The sequence below is a fragment of the Phyllobates terribilis genome, unplaced genomic scaffold (genome assembly GCF_046119375.1).
Source record: "Phyllobates terribilis strain yellow unplaced genomic scaffold, ASM4611937v1 Scaffold_4__5_contigs__length_816908805, whole genome shotgun sequence".
NCBI lineage: Eukaryota > Metazoa > Chordata > Amphibia > Anura > Dendrobatidae > Phyllobates > Phyllobates terribilis.
Genome location: NW_027362764.1, coordinates 800861187 through 800880825, shown reverse-complemented (window position 1 = coordinate 800880825; position 19639 = coordinate 800861187). Strand labels below are relative to the sequence as shown.

The 19639-nt window shown below is 44.3% G+C and overlaps 1 protein-coding gene across 1 annotated transcript in view; it reads right to left on the bottom strand.

Moving 5' to 3' along the window:
* The window catches only part of LOC141266110 (uncharacterized), an 86268-nt gene that overhangs the window by 14762 nt on the left and 51867 nt on the right, over positions 1–19639 (bottom strand). The window contains exon 8 of the mRNA XM_073680050.1: positions 16484–16497. Coding sequence (XP_073536151.1) covers positions 16484–16497 — 14 coding nt within the window. The remainder of the gene's footprint in view (positions 1–16483; positions 16498–19639) is intronic.

Genomic DNA, 19639 nt, shown 5'->3' with positions numbered 1-19639 from the left:
TATTACTTGTGAGGGGACATTCAGGGGATATTATTACTTGTGAGGGGGACATTCAGGGGATATTATTACTTGTGAGGGGGACATTCAGGGGATATTATTACTTGTGAGGGGACATTCAGGGGATATTATTACTTGTGAGGGGGACATTCAGGGGATATTATTACTTGTGAGGGGACATTCAGGGGATATTATTACTTGTGAGGGGGACATTCAGGGGATATTATTACTTGTGAGGGGGACATTCAGGGGATATTATTACTTGTGAGGGGACATTCAGGGGATATTATTACTTGTGAGGGGGACATTCAGGGGATATTATTACTTGTGAGGGGAACATTCAGGGGATATTATTACTTGTGAGGGGGACATTCAGGGGATATTATTACTTGTGAGGAGGACATTCAGGGGATATTATTATTTGTGAGGAGGACATTCAGGTGATATTATTACTTGTGAGGGGGACATTCAGGGGATATTATTACTTGTGAGGGGACATTCAGGGGATATTATTACTTGTGAGGGGGACATTCAGGGGATATTATTACTTGTGAGGGGGACATTCAGGGGATATTATTACTTGTGAGGGGGACATTCAGGGGATATTATTAATTGTGAGGAAGACATTCAGGTGATATTATTACTTATGAGGGGACATTCAGGTGATATTATTACTTATGAGGGGACATTCAGGGGATATTACTTGTGAGGGGACATTCAGGTGATATTACTTGTGAGGGGGACATTCAGGGGATATTATTACTTGTGAGGATGACATTCAGGGGATAATATTACTTGTGAGGGGGACATTCAGGGGATATTATTACTTGTGAGGGGGACATTCAGGGGATATTATTACTTGTGAGGGGGACATTCAGGGGATATTATTACTTGTGAGGGGGACATTCAGGGGATATTATTACTTGTGAGGGGGACATTCAGGGGATATTATTACTTGTGAGGATGACATTCAGGGGATAATATTACTTGTGAGGGGGACATTCAGGGGATATTATTACTTGTGAGGGGGACATTCAGGGGATATTATTACTTGTGAGGGGGACATTCAGGGGATATTATTACTTGTGAGGGGGACATTCAGGGGATATTATTACTTGTGAGGGGGACATTCAGGGGATATTATTACTTGTGAGGATGACATTCAGGGGATATTATTACTTGTGAGGGGGACATTCAGGGGATATTATTACTTGTGAGGGGGACATTCAGGGGATATTATTACTTGTGAGGATGACATTCAGGGGATAATATTACTTGTGAGGGGGACATTCAGGGGATATTATTACTTGTGAGGAGGACATTCAGGGGATATTATTACTTGTGAGGATGACATTCAGGGGATAATATTACTTGTGAGGGGGACATTCAGGGGATATTATTACTTGTATTACTTGTGAGGGGACATTCAGGTGATATTACTTGTGAGGGGGGCATTCGGGGATATTATTACTTGTGAGGGGGACATTCAGGGGATATTATTACTTGTGAGGAGGACATTCAGGGGATATTATTACTTGTGAGGAGGACATTCAGGGGATATTATTACTTGTGAGGGGGACATTCAGGGGATATTATTACTTGTGAGGGGGACATTCAGGGGATATTATTACTTGTGATTGGACATTCGGGGGATATTATTACTTGTGAGGGGGACATTCAGGGGATATTATTACTTGTGAGGAGGACATTCAGGGGATATTATTACTTGTGAGGAGGACATTCAGGGGATATTATTACTTGTGAGGAGGACATTCAGGGGATATTATTACTTGTGAGGGGACATTCAGGGGATATTATTACTTTTGAGGGGGACATTCAGGGGATATTATTACTTGTGAGGAGGACATTCAGGGGATATTATTACTTGTGAGGAGGACATTCAGGGGATATTATTACTTGTGAGGAGGACATTCAGGGGATATTATTACTTGTGAGGGGACATTCAGGGGATATTATTACTTTTGAGGGGGACATTCAGGGGATATTATTACTTGTGAGGGGACATTCAGGGGATATTATTACTTGTAAGGGGGACATTCAGGGGATATTATTACTTGTGAGGGGACATTCAGGGGATATTATTACTTGTGAGGGGGACATTCAGGGGATATTATTACTTGTGAGGGGACATTCAGGGGATATTATTACTTGTGAGGAGGACATTCAGGGGATATTATTACTTGTGAAGGGGACATTCAGGGGATATTATTACTTGTGAGGAGACATTCAGGGGAAATTATTACTTGTGAAGGGGACATTCAGGGGATATTATTACTTGTGAGGGGACATTCAGGGGATATTATTACTTGTGAGGGGACATTCAGGGGATATTATTACTTGTGAGGGGACATTCATGGGATATTATTACTTGTGAGGGGACATTCAGGGGATATTATTACTTGTGAGGGGACATTCAGGAGATATTATTACTTGTGAAGGGGACATTCAGGGGATATTATTACTTGTGAGGGGGACATTCAGGGGATATTATTACTTGTGAGGGGACATTCAGGGGATATTATTACTTGTGAGGAGGACATTCAGGGGATATTATTACTTGTGAGGAGGACATTCAGGGGATATTACTTATGAGGAGGACATTCAGGGGATATTATTACTTGTGAGGAGGACATTCAGGTGATATTATTACTTGTGAGGGGACATTCAGGAGATATTATTACTTGTGAGGAGACATTCAGGGGATATTATTACTTGTGAGGGGGACATTCAGGGGATATTATTACTTGTGAGGGGACATTCAGGAGATATTATTACTTGTGAGGAGACATTCAGGGGATATTATTACTTGTGAGGGGACATTCAGGGGATATTATTACTTGTGAGGAGGACATTCAGGGGATATTATTACTTGTGAGGAGGACATTCAGGGGATATTATTACTTGTGAGGGGGACAATCAGGGGATATTATTACTTGTGAGGGGACATTCAGGTGATATTATTACTTGTGAGGAGGACATTCAGGGGATATTATTACTTGTGAGGAGGACATTCAGGAGATATTACTACTTGTGAGGGGGACATTCAGGGGATATTATTACTTGTGAGGGGGACATTCAGGGGATATTATTACTTGTGAGGGGGACATTCAGGGGATATTATTACTTGTGAGGGGGACATTCAGGGGATATTATTACTTGTGAGGGGGACATTCAGGGGATATTATTACTTGTGAGGGGACATTCAGGGGATATTATTACTTGTGAGGGGACATTCAGGGGATATTATTACTTGTGAGGGGGACATTCAGGAGATATTATTATTTGTGAGGGGACATTCAGGTGATATTATTACTTGTGAGGGGACATTCAGGGGATATTATTACTTGTGAGGGGGACATTCAGGGGATATTATTACTTGTGAGGAGGACATTCAGGGGATATTATTACTTGTGAGGAGGACATTCAGGGGATATTATTACTTGTGAGGAGGACATTCAGGGGATATTATTACTTGTGAGGGGACATTCAGGGGATAATATTACTTGTGAGGGGGACATTCAGGGGATATTATTACTTGTGAGGGGACATTCAGGGGATATTATTACTTGTGAGGGGGACATTCAGGAGATATTATTACTTGTGAGGGGACATTCAGGGGATATTATTACTTGTGAGGGGGACATTCAGGGGATATTATTACTTGTGAGGAGGACATTCAGGGGATATTATTACTTGTGAGGGGGACATTCAGGGGATATTATTACTTGTGAGGGGACATTCAGGGGATATTATTACTTGTGAGGGGACATTCAGGGGATATTATTACTTGTGAGGGGGACATTCAGGAGATATTATTATTTGTGAGGGGACATTCAGGTGATATTATTACTTGTGAGGGGACATTCAGGGGATATTATTACTTGTGAGGGGGACATTCAGGGGATATTATTACTTGTGAGGAGGACATTCAGGGGATATTATTACTTGTGAGGAGGACATTCAGGGGATATTATTACTTGTGAGGAGGACATTCAGGGGATATTATTACTTGTGAGGGGACATTCAGGGGATAATATTACTTGTGAGGGGGACATTCAGGGGATATTATTACTTGTGAGGGGACATTCAGGGGATATTATTACTTGTGAGGGGGACATTCAGGAGATATTATTACTTGTGAGGGGGACATTCAGGGGATATTATTACTTGTGAGGGGGACATTCAGGGGATATTATTACTTGTGAGGAGGACATTCAGGGGATATTATTACTTGTGAGGGGGACATTCAGGGGATATTATTACTTGTGAGGGGACATTCAGGGGATATTATTACTTGTGAGGGGACATTCAGGGGATATTATTACTTGTGAGGAGGACATTCAGGGGATATTATTACTTGTGAGGGGGACATTCAGGGGATATTATTACTTGTGAGGGGACATTCAGGGGATATTATTACTTGTGAGGGGGACATTCAGGGGATATTATTACTTGTGAGGGGGACATTCAGGGGATATTATTACTTGTGAGGGGACATTCAGGGGATATTATTACTTGTGAGGGGGACATTCAGGGGATATTATTACTTGTGAGGGGACATTCAGGGGATATTATTACTTGTGAGGGGGACATTCAGGGGATATTATTACTTGTGAGGGGGACATTCAGGGGATATTATTACTTGTGAGGGGACATTCAGGGGATATTATTACTTGTGAGGGGGACATTCAGGGGATATTATTACTTGTGAGGGGGACATTCAGGGGATATTATTACTTGTGAGGAGGACATTCAGGGGATATTATTATTTGTGAGGAGGACATTCAGGTGATATTATTACTTGTGAGGGGGACATTCAGGGGATATTATTACTTGTGAGGGGACATTCAGGGGATATTATTACTTGTGAGGGGGACATTCAGGGGATATTATTACTTGTGAGGGGGACATTCAGGGGATATTATTACTTGTGAGGGGGACATTCAGGGGATATTATTAATTGTGAGGAAGACATTCAGGTGATATTATTACTTATGAGGGGACATTCAGGTGATATTATTACTTATGAGGGGACATTCAGGGGATATTACTTGTGAGGGGACATTCAGGTGATATTACTTGTGAGGGGGACATTCAGGGGATATTATTACTTGTGAGGATGACATTCAGGGGATAATATTACTTGTGAGGGGGACATTCAGGGGATATTATTACTTGTGAGGGGGACATTCAGGGGATATTATTACTTGTGAGGGGGACATTCAGGGGATATTATTACTTGTGAGGGGGACATTCAGGGGATATTATTACTTGTGAGGGGGACATTCAGGGGATATTATTACTTGTGAGGATGACATTCAGGGGATAATATTACTTGTGAGGGGGACATTCAGGGGATATTATTACTTGTGAGGGGGACATTCAGGGGATATTATTACTTGTGAGGGGGACATTCAGGGGATATTATTACTTGTGAGGGGGACATTCAGGGGATATTATTACTTGTGAGGGGGACATTCAGGGGATATTATTACTTGTGAGGATGACATTCAGGGGATATTATTACTTGTGAGGGGGACATTCAGGGGATATTATTACTTGTGAGGGGGACATTCAGGGGATATTATTACTTGTGAGGATGACATTCAGGGGATAATATTACTTGTGAGGATGACATTCAGGGGATAATATTACTTGTGAGGGGGACATTCAGGGGATATTATTACTTGTATTACTTGTGAGGGGGACATTCAGGGGATATTATTACTTGTGAGGAGGACATTCAGGGGATATTATTACTTGTGAGGGGGACATTCAGGGGATATTATTACTTGTGAGGGGGACATTCAGGGGATATTATTACTTGTGAGGAGGACATTCAGGGGATATTATTACTTGTGAGGAGGACATTCAGGGGATATTATTACTTGTGAGGATGACATTCAGGGGATAATATTACTTGTGAGGGGGACATTCAGGGGATATTATTACTTGTATTACTTGTGAGGGGGACATTCAGGGGATATTATTACTTGTGAGGAGGACATTCAGGGGATATTATTACTTGTGAGGGGGACATTCAGGGGATATTATTACTTGTGAGGGGGACATTCAGGGGATATTATTACTTGTGATTGGACATTCGGGGGATATTATTACTTGTGAGGGGGACATTCAGGGGATATTATTACTTGTGAGGAGGACATTCAGGGGATATTATTACTTGTGAGGAGGACATTCAGGGGATATTATTACTTGTGAGGAGGACATTCAGGGGATATTATTACTTGTGAGGGGACATTCAGGGGATATTATTACTTTTGAGGGGGACATTCAGGGGATATTATTACTTGTGAGGAGGACATTCAGGGGATATTATTACTTGTGAGGAGGACATTCAGGGGATATTATTACTTGTGAGGAGGACATTCAGGGGATATTATTACTTGTGAGGGGACATTCAGGGGATATTATTACTTTTGAGGGGGACATTCAGGGGATATTATTACTTGTGAGGGGACATTCAGGGGATATTATTACTTGTAAGGGGGACATTCAGGGGATATTATTACTTGTGAGGGGACATTCAGGGGATATTATTACTTGTGAGGGGGACATTCAGGGGATATTATTACTTGTGAGGGGGACATTCAGGGGATATTATTACTTGTGAGGGGACATTCAGGGGATATTATTACTTGTGAGGAGGACATTCAGGGGATATTATTACTTGTGAAGGGGACATTCAGGGGATATTATTACTTGTGAGGAGACATTCAGGGGAAATTATTACTTGTGAAGGGGACATTCAGGGGATATTATTACTTGTGAGGGGACATTCAGGGGATATTATTACTTGTGAGGGGACATTCAGGGGATATTATTACTTGTGAGGGGACATTCATGGGATATTATTACTTGTGAGGGGACATTCAGGGGATATTATTACTTGTGAGGGGACAATCAGGGGATATTATTACTTGTGAGGAGGACATTCAGGGGATATTATTACTTCTGAGAGGGACATTCAGGGGATATTATTACTTGTGAGGGGACATTCAGGGGATATTATTAATTGTGAGGGGACATTCAGGGGATATTATTACTTGTGAGGGGACATTCAGGGGATATTATTACTTGTGAGGGGGACATTCAGGTGATATTATTACTTGTGAGGGGGACATTCAAGGGATATTATTACTTGTGAGGGGGACATTCAGGGGATATTATTACTTGTGAGGGGACATTCAGGGGATATTATTACTTGTGAGGAGGACATTCAGGTGATATTATTACTTGTAAGGGAACATTCAGGGGATATTATTACTTGTGAGGAAACATTCAGGGGATATTATTACTTGTGAGGGGGGACATTCAGGTGATATTATTACTTGTAAGGGGACATTCAGGGGATATTATTACTTGTGAGGAGGACATTCAGGGGATATTATTACTTGTGAGGAGGACATTCAGGGGATATTATTACTTGTGAGGGGGACATTCAGGGGATATTATTACTTGTGAGGAGGACATTCAGGGGATATTATTACTTGTAAGGGAACATTCAGGGGATATTATTACTTGTGAGGGGACATTCAGGGGATATTATTACTTGTGAGGGGACATTCAGGGGATATTATTACTTGTGAGGGGACATTCAGGGGATATTATTACTTGTGAGGGGACATTCAGGGGATATTACTTGTGAGGGGGACATTCAGGGGATATTATTACTTGTGAGGAGGACATTCAGGGGATATTATTACTTGTGAGGAGGACATTCAGGGGATATTATTACTTGTGAGGGGACAATCAGGGGATATTATTACTTGTGAGGGGGACATTCAGGGGATATTATTACTTGTGAGGGGGACATTCAGGGGATATTATTACTTGTGAGGGGGACATTCAGGGGATATTATTACTTGTGAGGGGACATTCAGGGGATATTATTACTTGTGAGGGGACATTCAGGGGATATTATTACTTGTGAGGAGGACATTCGGGGGATATTATTACTTGTGAGGAGGACATTCAGGGGATATTATTACTTGTGAGGGGGACATTCAGGGGATATTATTACTTGTGAGGGGACATTCAGGGGATATTATTACTTGTGAGGAGGACATTCAGGGGATATTATTACTTGTGAGGGGGACATTCAGGGGATATTATTACTTGTAAGGGGGACATTCAGGGGATATTATTACTTGTGAGGAGGACATTCAGGGGATATTATTACTTGTGAGGGGGACATTCAGGGGATATTATTACTTGTGAGGGGAACATTCAGGGGATATTATTACTTGTGAGGGGGACATTCAGGGGATATTATTACTTGTGAGAGGACATTCAGGGGATATTATTACTTGTAAGGAGGACATTCAGGGGATATTATTACTTGTGAGGAGGACATTCAGGGGATATTATTACTTGTGAGGGGACATTCAGGGGATATTATTACTTGTGAGGGGGACATTCAGGGGATATTATTACTTGTGAGGGGGACATTCAGGGGATATTATTACTTGTGAGAGGACATTCAGGGGATAATATTACTTGTGAGGGGGACATTCAGGGGATATTATTACTTGTGAGGGGGACATTCAGGGGATATTATTACTTGTGAGGGGACATTCAGGGGATATTATTACTTGTGAGGAGGACATTCAGGGGATATTACTTGTGAGGGAGACATTCAGGGGATATTATTACTTGTAAGGGGGACATTCAGGGGATATTATTACTTGTGAGGGGGACATTCAGGGGATATTATTACTTGTGAGGGAGACATTCAGGGGATATTATTACTTGTAAGGGGGACATTCAGGGGATATTATTACTTGTGAGGGAGACATTCAGGGGATATTATTACTTGTAAGGGGGACATTCAGGGGATATAATTAGTTGTGAGGGGGACATTCAGGGATTATTAGTACTTGTGAGGGGGACATTCAGGTGGTATTATTACTTTATAATGAGAACTTGGGACAATATTGATGGGCACTTGGAACATTACAATTTTTAAGGAGGCATTGAAGGGACAGTATTATTTTATAAAATACGAACATTACTACTTTAAAAGAGGGCACTGGGGCCATTAATAATTTATAAGAGGGTAAAAGAGCTATTATTACTTTATAAGGGGGCACATGGAGAATTATAAGCTCGGATAGAATCTGTCTCGCAACAATCGCTCAGAATTGAAGGTTGGAGACCCCTGCTGTAGATAAAGAGGATGCCTCCTCTCTAAAAGTGAAACTTTTTGCAAATCTCTTCGCCTCTAGACCAGACTCAGAGCATCTGATTCTCTTGGTTTTTGGTTCTCTCCTCTTCATTACAAGATGCCTACTTGCCATTCTTATTGCCACTACATCATTACTGTTACCTTTCACAATTTATGCAATTACGTTCTGTAATGTCTGGAAGCCGTTTTACAAGACACTGGATTGTTCCTGATACTTCCTATCATATATATATATATATTCCCTTTCATACGTTACAATTAAGATAATAAGATAAAAACCATAGAAATATAGAGACGCTCACCTCTCCGGTCAACAGGTAGATGATCTCCAGGGTGACACTTAATATTCTTCTGGTAATCTCATTCCGGTCCTTGTCCATCTTTCATGAGTCATTCAGGAAAAGGACCGTTTTGGATGGGAATATAAGACAAGTGAATGACCTGGAGGGACCTGGCATTTATGAAATAAGAGATGCGCTGACGTTATTTATGAAATACAAAATCTCGCTCATTCGGCATTCAGAGAAAAATCATCTCAGAGCTTTCTCCGCATGGATTAAAGGAGAAGGTTCAACAGAGGATTTATGATGTATCCACCAGCTATGACATAAATGTCTTATAACTGCTGTCTACACTTCTGGGGCCAGTAATTTGGAATTGTTATCATTCAGGACCAGGGCTCCTCTTTCTCTCGAAGTTTTGGAGGGTAGAGAGCTGAACACTTTTATCGGATAGTGTGGAGATGCTTGGTGACACTGCTGGAGGTGGTGCGGTCACATCATCTCTTTGCGGGGAGGCAGGTGGCCTGTTGATCGTGAGTGGGAGGAAGAGGCCGAGACCACAGCAGAAGAGGGAGTAGGAGGAGGTTCAGATGTGTCATGCTTTTTAAGGTGTGTACTCTGCTGAACCTTGTGCTTGGAATTTAGATGCCACGTCATACAGGTGGTGCTCAGGTTCAGAACATTTATGCCTCGCTTCAGGGTCTGATGGCACAGAGTGCAAACCACCAGTCGCTTGCCGGTCTGCACACTGCAGATAGATGCAACTGAGTTTCGTCATCATCTGAAATGTGCTGCAGTGGACCACTGACAGTGTGCACTAGCCCTCCCACGTCCTGATCCTTCAACTCAACAAGTTGTTGGGCATCAGTGCACTCAGTCTCTTCCACTTCTGGGGCAGGGCCAGGTAGAACCCAGCCAGCGGAGTCATCAAAAAGCAGAAGAGGCTGCTGTATGTCTTAGGGCTCAGACTGCTTAGCCGATTGGCAAGCAGGTCTGGTTAGGAGCCAGATGACCATGGTCCTCAGGTGCCAATTGTGTACTTTCTGCTGTGGATCAGGTGGAAGATAATGCCACTCTCAGCTATCCAATCTAACACCTTATCAACATCTTGTGGTTTCACCATTCGTGCAGCGGTATTTGAGCGTACAAAAGGACGCTTAACGCCCTGTCGCCTGCATGCACCAGAAGAAGGTGTTGTATTTGGACACGTAGCAGGTAGAGAATGAGTATGTTCTCTCCCTGCAGCAGCTATACCACAATCAGCAGCTACACCAGCACCACCATGGGCACGTCCCCTATTTGATGCTCTCCTCATTTTTGCGAGTGGTTTTTCTGCACACTACTTGCCAACAGATAGTGGAAGAGTAGATTCATTTATTTTCAAAACTACTATAAAACACACACCGGTTCAGAAATTATTTTTTGGGCTTTAGAAGTGGAAACTAGAAGGCTGATGTAAATACTTTAGTTCTCAGACTTCTAAAAAACACACTAGTCCAGAAAAATTATTTTTGGGCCCTAGAAATGACAACAAGACAGCTTATGCGTTATATTTATTTGCAAAATTACTAAATAACACACACCGGTCCTGAATTTTATTTCCTTTATCCTACTAATAGCATTGATACGGCTGATGGCAATTATTTATTTCTCAGACTACTCGAAAGCACACAGTGGCTTAAAGGACAGTACTCCCAGAGGTGGGGGGTGCAGAGTACAAACAACAGGTTAAAAGACAGTACTGCCAGAGACGGGGGTGCAGAATACACACAGTGACACAGTGGCTTAAAGGACAGTACTCCCATAGGCGGGGGGGTGCAGAGTACACACAGCGGCTTTAACCACAGTACTCCCACAGATATGGCTTGCAGAGTACACACAGAGTTTTTTTTGCAGAAAAAGCAGTCAGAACCTGTCCCTCACTCCAGCTGCGTCCTCTCCCTACAGTAATCACAGCAGAATGGCGGCGGCACTCGTGACCTGGCCTTTATACAGGCCAGGTCACGTGGTGCGCTGGCTAGTCACAGCTATGCCAATACTTTGCATGGCTGTGATGGCTCCGGAAGTGCCCACAGTCTAAAAGCATGTTGATTGGCTGCGCTGCCGCTTTTGAACAAGCTTTATTAGACTGGCAAACTCGAACAGGACGTACAGTGGGGAAAATAAGTATTTGATACACTGCCGATTTTGCAAGTTTTCCCACCTACAAAGAATGGAGAGGTCTGTCATTTTTATCATAGGTCACTTCACCTGTGAGAGACACACTCTAAAAATAAAAACTAGAAAATCACATTGTATGATTTTTAAATAATAAAATTGCATTGTATTGCATAAAATAAGTATTTGATCACCTACCAACCAGCAAGAATTCTGGCTCTCACAGACCTGCTAGTTTTTATTTAAGAAGCCCTCCTACTCTGCACTCATTACCTGTATTAATTGCACCTGTTTGAACTCGTTAACTGTATAGAATACACCTGTCCACACACTGAACCAATCACACTCCAACCTCTCCACCATGGCCAGGACCAAGAACACTGTCCCAACTGTGAAGCATGGTGGCGGAAACAACATACTTTGGGCGTGATTTTCTGCAAAGGGGACAGGACGACGGCACTGTATTGAAGGGAGGATGGATGGAGTCATTGATCACGAGATTTTGGCCAACAACCTCCTTCCCTCAGCAAGAGTATTGAAGATGGGTCGTTGCTGGGTCTTCCAGGATGACAATGGATGACCGAAAACACAAAGCCAGAGCAACTAAGGAGTGGATCCGTAAGAAGCATTTCAAGGTCCTGGAGTGGCCTAGCCAGTCTCCAGACCTGAACCCAATAGAAAATCTTTAGTGAGAGCTGAAACGCAATGTTGCCCAGTGACAACCCTAAAAATTGAATGATCTGGAGAAGATCTGTATGGAGGAGTTGACAAAATCCCTGCTGCATTGTTTGAAAACCTGGTCAAGAACTACAGGAAAAGTCTGATCTCTGTAATTGCAAACAATGGTTTCTGTACCAAACATTAAGTTCTGTTTCTCTGTTGTATCAAATACTTATTTCATGCAATAAAATACAAATTAATTATATAAAAATCATGCAACGTGATTTTCTGGATTTTTTTTAAAGATTCCGTCTCTCACAGGTGAAGTGACCTACGATAAAAATTACAGACTACTCCATTCTTTGTAGGTGAGAAAACTTTCAAAATCTGCAGTGTATCAAATACTTATTTTCCCCACTGTATATTAAAAAGTCCGTGTTCACTATGTGTCCAGTACAGCCCCTAAACGTTCCCATCCAAGTTCGCTGATCCCTACTGACTAAGCAAAAAATTCTAAATAATAGGTCAGGTCAGACTAAAGCATAAAATCTAGTGAGGGGCTAGTGAGTGCCTTGGACAGGTGTGAGACCAAAGAAATTACATAAAAAAGATGGTCACTTTGGTAGAAGAGCTTAAAAAATTAATACATCTAGTTGATGTAATGGGATAGTGATGGAACCAAGATGCCGTGGACCGAGGAGAGCCTGGAGGGGCATGACTAGACAAACACTTGACTCTTCGCTAGAGCCCCTGAAGGTGGGGTTAGACTTGGCTCCAGATGGACGCCAGGTGCTACTCCAGGACAGACCTCAGACACACGGCAGCTGACCCCAAAAGAGCAGGTAATTGGAACGGTCAGGAATGGGTAGACTTTGACAAGTATACAAGCTGGCACGGCAGGTGCAGGCAGGCACGGCTGGTATACAGACTGGCACGGCATGTGCAGGTAAGAATGGCTGGTATACAGACTGGCACAGCAAGTCCAGACAGGTACGGCAGGTAGACAGACTGGCACGGCAGGTGCAAGTAGGTGCGGCTGGTAGACAGACTGGCACGGCAGATGCAGGCAGGTATGGCTGGTATACAGACTGGCAGATGCTGAAAAGGCACAAGCAGGGAACGTCAGGAACGAGCAAGAATAAGCAGCTACTGGTAGGTACAGGCAGGAACTAGCAGGTACAGGCAGATAGGGGACCTGAGAACTAGCAAGCGTGCAGAATAACTGACTAAACACGTTGCTCAGGCACCTCTCAACAGGTGGAGGTGCCTTAAGTAATAATTGTCTCCCAGAGACGGAGAGCACGCGCACCCTAAGCACAGTGCCTGCGGATCTGCCAGGCATGTGCAGACTCCGTGAAGCAGGAGGAATACGTGCATGCTGAGGGCCGGGGCGGTAAGGCGGTGTCCATGGCGGGTGAGAGGAGGATGAGAAGCATGCAGGGACGCCAGGGCTACAGTACCCCCCTTTACGCCTTTTCTTCTTCTTCAAGCCCGGAAGAAAATTCTCCAGGAGGAGAGGGGCATGGATATTCTCCTTAGGCTCCCATTACCTCTCCTCAAGACTGAACTCCTTCCAATCTGCTAGAAAAAAGGTTTATCCTCTTAGTAGCCAGAATATTCTCTACCTCAAAGACATCTTCAGAGCCGACTGGAGCAGAAGTGTACCCAGGACCTTGAAAAAGGTGTTTAAGATAACAGGTTGGAGGAGAGAAGCCCTTGGTGAGAGCTTCGACAGCAGAGATGTAGGAGGTAGTAGCCACAGGGAATGGAAAATTGGGGTGTTGACTAAACACAACAAAAAACAGAGATTTAGCAGAGGACTCACTCACATGGTTATTGTACTAGAATTCAGCCCAAGGCAGGAGTTCGGCCCAATCACTGTGGTGAGCAAGTGCCACAGGAAGTTGGTCAGGATCTGGTTGACCCGCTCTACCAGGCCATTGGATTTTGGATGGTAGGCTGAAGAGAAGTCCAAGGTGACATTTAGCAGTTTGCAGGTAGCCCTCCAGAAGCAAGATGTAAACTGGATGCCTCTATCAGAGACTATATGGAGAGGCAACCCATGGAGGCGAAAAATATGTTAAATGAACTTCCTTGCAAGCACAGGACTAGACGGAAGACCAGACAGCGGAGTAAAATGGGCCATCTTAGAGAAGCGATCCATAATTACCCAGATAACAGTATATCTGGCTGATACTGGAAGATCGGTTATATCCATTGCAATGTGCTGCCAGGATGCTGATGGCATGGCCAACAGAAGTAACCGACCGGTCGGAAGCTGTTTCAGAGTCTTAATCTGGCCACAGGAGGGGCAGGTCGAGACGAAATCCGCAAAATCTTTGCACAGGGATGGTTCAGCGAGAAAGGTCTTTTGGCAGGGAACCCGGGACAAAGCCACCAGAGCAACAGTAACCATTTTGGTTACTCAAAATGACTCAATGATAATTTGAGGCTCTTCATCCTGGTCAGAAGACAAAAAGGACCTAGAAAGCGCATCCCCCTTGACGTTCTTGTCCCCTGGACGGAAATTAAGAAAAAAGTCAAAGTGGGCGAAGAACAGAGACCACCTGGCCTGATATGGGTTTAGTCACTGTCCGGACTGTAGATAAGCTAAGTTCTTGTGGTCAGTGTAAATAATTACCGGATGAACCACTCCTTCAACAGAAAGCACCACTCCTTCAAAGCCAGTTTAATTGCTAACAGTTCTTGATTGCCAATCAAGTAATTGTGTTCTGGAGCCAAGAAGACTTTGAAAAAGAAACCGCAATTTACCATACAGTTGGAAGGAGACTTCTGGGTGTCAATGGCTCTAGCAGCAGACGAAGAAGCATCCACCGCCTAAAAGAAATGAATATAATCAGGTCGGTGCAGCACTAAGGCGCAGGAGAAGGCCTGTTTCCAGGAAACAAAGGCATTTTCAGCCTCCATAGTCCACGCCCTGGGGTTTGTTCCCTTGCTAGTCAGGGCAGAAATTGGGGCAGTGTGAGACGAGAAATGTGTAATGAACTCGAGGTAGTAATTTGCAAATCCGAGAAACCGCTGCATTGCTTTCAGGCCGTCTGGACGAGGCCAATTTGGGAAGGTGGACACCTTCTCGGGTTCCATCCTAGGCCCGGTCTCAGAGATGATGTACCCTAGGAAAGGAAGAGAGTTTTGCTCGAAGACACACTTCTTTAACTTGGCGTACAATCAGTTCCTCCTTAATCTCTGCAGAGCCTGGCGGACATCACTCCTGTGTGTGGGCAGATGGGGAGAGAACACCCATTTGTCGTCCAGGTAGACCACCACACACGAGTAGCGAACAGCCCAGAAAATATCGTTCACCAGTTCTTGGAACACTGCTTGGGCATTACAGAGCCGAAACGGCATTACCCGATACTCATAATGACCATCCCGGGTGTTAAAAGCAGTCTTTCACTGACGTATTTAGATCAGGTTACACGCTCCCTGCAGGTCAAGTTTAGTAAAGACTCTGAAACCTTTGAGACAATCAAATAACTCGGATATGAGGGGCAGAAGGTATTTATTCTTCATCATTGTTTGGTTGAGAACCCTATAGTCAATACAGGGATGAAGCGAGCAGTACTTTTTCTTTACAAAGAAGAATCCTGCTTCAGCCGGGGAGGATGACTTCTAGATAAATCGCCTGGCTAGTTTGTCTTTGATATATTCGGACATGGGTCAAGTCTCAGTCTGGGTCACAGGGTATATACGGCCTCGCAGAGGAGAAGAGCCAGGAAGAAGGTCAATAGGACAGTTGTACGACCTTGTGTGGTGGTAGCATCTCTGCCTCCTTCTTATCAAAGTCATCCACGTAAGTCCAATAAGCCTCCCGCAAGCCAGGTAAATTTGATTGAGTAGCCGGAGGTCGAGCAGGATGAATGGGGACAAGATATCTCTCGTGACAGGCCTGACTCCAGCGAGCACTTCTCCATATTTCCAATCCAGGACAGGTTCTTGTTTTCATAGACATGGCAGGCCCAGGAGCAGAGGATGGGACAGACTTGATAGCACATAAACGGGGCTCTTCTCCGAATGCAACATTCCTACCCGAAGTAATACAGGCTCGGACACAAAGAGAACATCCTCAGATAGAGGTTTCCAATTCCCAGACGATACCATCAAAGGACTCTGTAGACGTTGGATGGGAATCTGATACCGTTCCACAATGGCCTGTTCAATGAAATTTCCTGCGAAACCAGAGGTCACATAGGCTGATTCAACTAAACGGATGTTGCCACAGAAAATGGATACTAACAGAGTTAGTGGAAGAGAGGAGTAGTCCTCGCCCAGGGTAGCCTCTCCAACAGACCAAGAGGCTTTTGAGTTTCCTGGTTTTCCAGGGAAGAAGCGGATTAAATGTTCAGAATTGCAGCAATAGAAGCACCTCCCCTCGGCACGACAGACCTCCTGACGATGCTTGGCCAACTTCACCCGGTCGATTAGCATGGATTTAGAGGAGGATGTCGAAGCTGAGGTCTGTGGCATGATTGGCCTTTGAGAGGTAGGAGTCAAAAGCACAGATCTTCTCTCGTGGGTCACCTCCTTGGAACGCACCTGAAACTTGATGTCGCTCCGAGTAGCCGGGGACACCAGGTCATCCAGCAAGGTGGGAATCTCACGACCAGCCAGGTCATCCTTAATTCTCCCGGAAAGGCTCTCCCATAAGGTGGCCACCAGCGCCTTGTTGCTCCATGTGAGCTCGGAGGACAAGGTATGAAATCGAACGGCGTACTGGCCCACTGTGAGGTTTCCCTGGAGCAATCTGAGGAGGGCGGATGCTGCAGAAGAAATACAACCAGGCTCATCAAAACCTTGCGGAAGGTGTCAAGAAATATTAGGAGATTGGAGACAAGAGAATCACCTCTCTCCCATAGGAAATTGAGCCACGCCAGAGCTTCGCCAGTAAGATAGGACATGATGAATGCCACCTTTGCCTGATCTGAAGCGAACTGATGTGCCAATACCTCAAAGTGCAGAGTGCATTGATTAATGAATCCATGGCAGCGAGTAGGATCACTGTCATAACATAGTGGAGCCGACAGATGGGATCCAAAACGAGGAACATAGCTGGTAGGCTTTTGACTCACGGCTGAGGTTGCCGCAGGTTGGACAAGAGCAGATGCAGCCACAGATGTCAGCGTGTCCAAGCGCGTGGTCACTGTCCGTAGATAGAAGATTTTGTCCTGCTGGTCTTTCTGGCGGAAGACCTCCTGGTAGAGGTCAGAGATTGAGGAAGATTGAGAGCCAGCAGATTCCATGGCCCGAACAATTTGTAATGGGGAAAATGGTGGAACCACTGTGCCGCAGACCGAAGAAATCCTGGAGGTGCGTGACTAGACGAACACCTGACTCTTTGCTAGAGAACCTGAAGGTGGGGCTAGACTGTGCTCCAGATGGACGCCAGGTGCTGCTCCAGGAACACGGCAGCTGTCTAACAGCCGTGACACTTGCAGCTGCGGTGACAGTAAAACAAATCCCGAGCATGCTCGCTGGAAAGGGTTAATGAAACATACTCGATCATCACTAGAGGTGAGGAGTGTCAGTCTTGGACTTTTTCTTACTATAATATTTGTTCTTTAGACTGAGGTTACATTGACAACCTAAAGGAGTACTGGTTGGCTACATTGCATAGAAGGCCCATCATGGCACAGGAGACATTGGTAAACAAGAAGAGATATTGTCCAATGTCCACAGTGTGTGGGGACAGGTTTTGGAGACGGCAGTTCCATACATATTGATCCCTGAACTGGACAGGCAGAGCAGAGGGGATCAGATTGAATACACGGAAATGTAGTATTGCAACTAGTGCAAGTACAAGATGTATCAACTGAAAGCGAGCAGGTCGTCGTCTTCCTGGATTCCGACATATAAAGAATAAGATAATCATAATGGCTAGTGAAAAAGGACAGTTTATATTCAGTACAGTAATGAAAAATATTGAAAAAGAAAAAAGCAACCAGCAGTCTGGTTCAGCTCCTGCACAGAGGTCCTCCGTTAAGCTCCTGTTTGCACAACAGGAACCTTGCAGTCTGAAGATAAATGGATTTTCTCTGGAGGCAGCCGAAAGAAAAGCAAGCAAAGGGAACATTCAGGTGAGTTCTGGCAAGAGGAGAGGTGGAATAACCTGCACAAGTAAAGGGGGCACAGAGAGGAAACTCTACAACAAAGGTCAGAACAACAAGGTGGCCCGGGCACTATAGTGAAGTGTTCTAACAGGTCGGGTAGTAAAAGGTAATCAGACATTAATTTCGCCCGAACCACAGGCAGCAAGATTCAGAGACCAACTCCATTACTGTAGTGATTATGACCTCTCTGAAACAATGTGCGTTTCAGAGAAAACATATTTTTAAATAGCTGTTCATTGACGATGTGACTAGGATGACGAGTTCAAAAGGGAGGTCCCTTCTCTGCTTTCCTTGACTGACAGGCGTCTCCTTATCTGCTGTATAAAGAGTATGTGACAAGTCAATTTGTGAAATTCTTTTCCTCCTAAATACTTTCCCATCACCTGTGAGTGATATTATTAAGACGTGGGAGGAACTGAGGCAACTCAGCCACAAAGTGGAGACCCCGTAAGGTTACAGAGCGGGGGGCTGAGTGCTGAGGAGCACAGGGCAGAAAAGTCACCACCAGTCTTGTTGGCCCCATAACTGCAGAGTCCAGACCTCCTCTGGTATCAGCACAAAAACTATGCCCCAGCTGTACATTACCAAACACAATGCTGAGCGTCAGATGGAGTGGTGTAAAGCCGCCACCACTGGACTCTGGAGGAGACGTGTTCTGTCCAGTGATGGATCGCACTTCTCTATCTGCGTCTGATGGAGGTGTCTGGTTATTCCAGGAGGACGTTACCCCCTGACTGCATTGTGCCGCTGTACAGATGGTGGAGGAGGATGATTCTCTGGGCTGATATCAGGGGGCGGCCGCGGCCCCTCAGCTCCAGTGATGAGAAATCTTAATCTTCAGCACAAGACATTGTGGACAATTGTAGCTTCAACTTTGTGGGAACAGTTTGGGGAAAACCCTTATCTGTCCCCATGACTGTGCTTGATGCACAAGATCCATACAGACATGGGGGGAGAACATGAGCAGCCGCACAGAGCCCGGACCCCAGCCTCATCCTACACCTATAATGGAGATTGTGAGCCTGGCCTCCCCCCAACATAAGGTGCTGACCCCACAAATGATATTCTGGATGAAGGGGCAAAAATTCCCACAGACACCTCCAAAATCTTGTAGAAATTCTTCCCAGAAAAGAGAAGCGACTCCATATTAATGTCTCTGGATGTAGAATGGGAGGTTATATAAAATC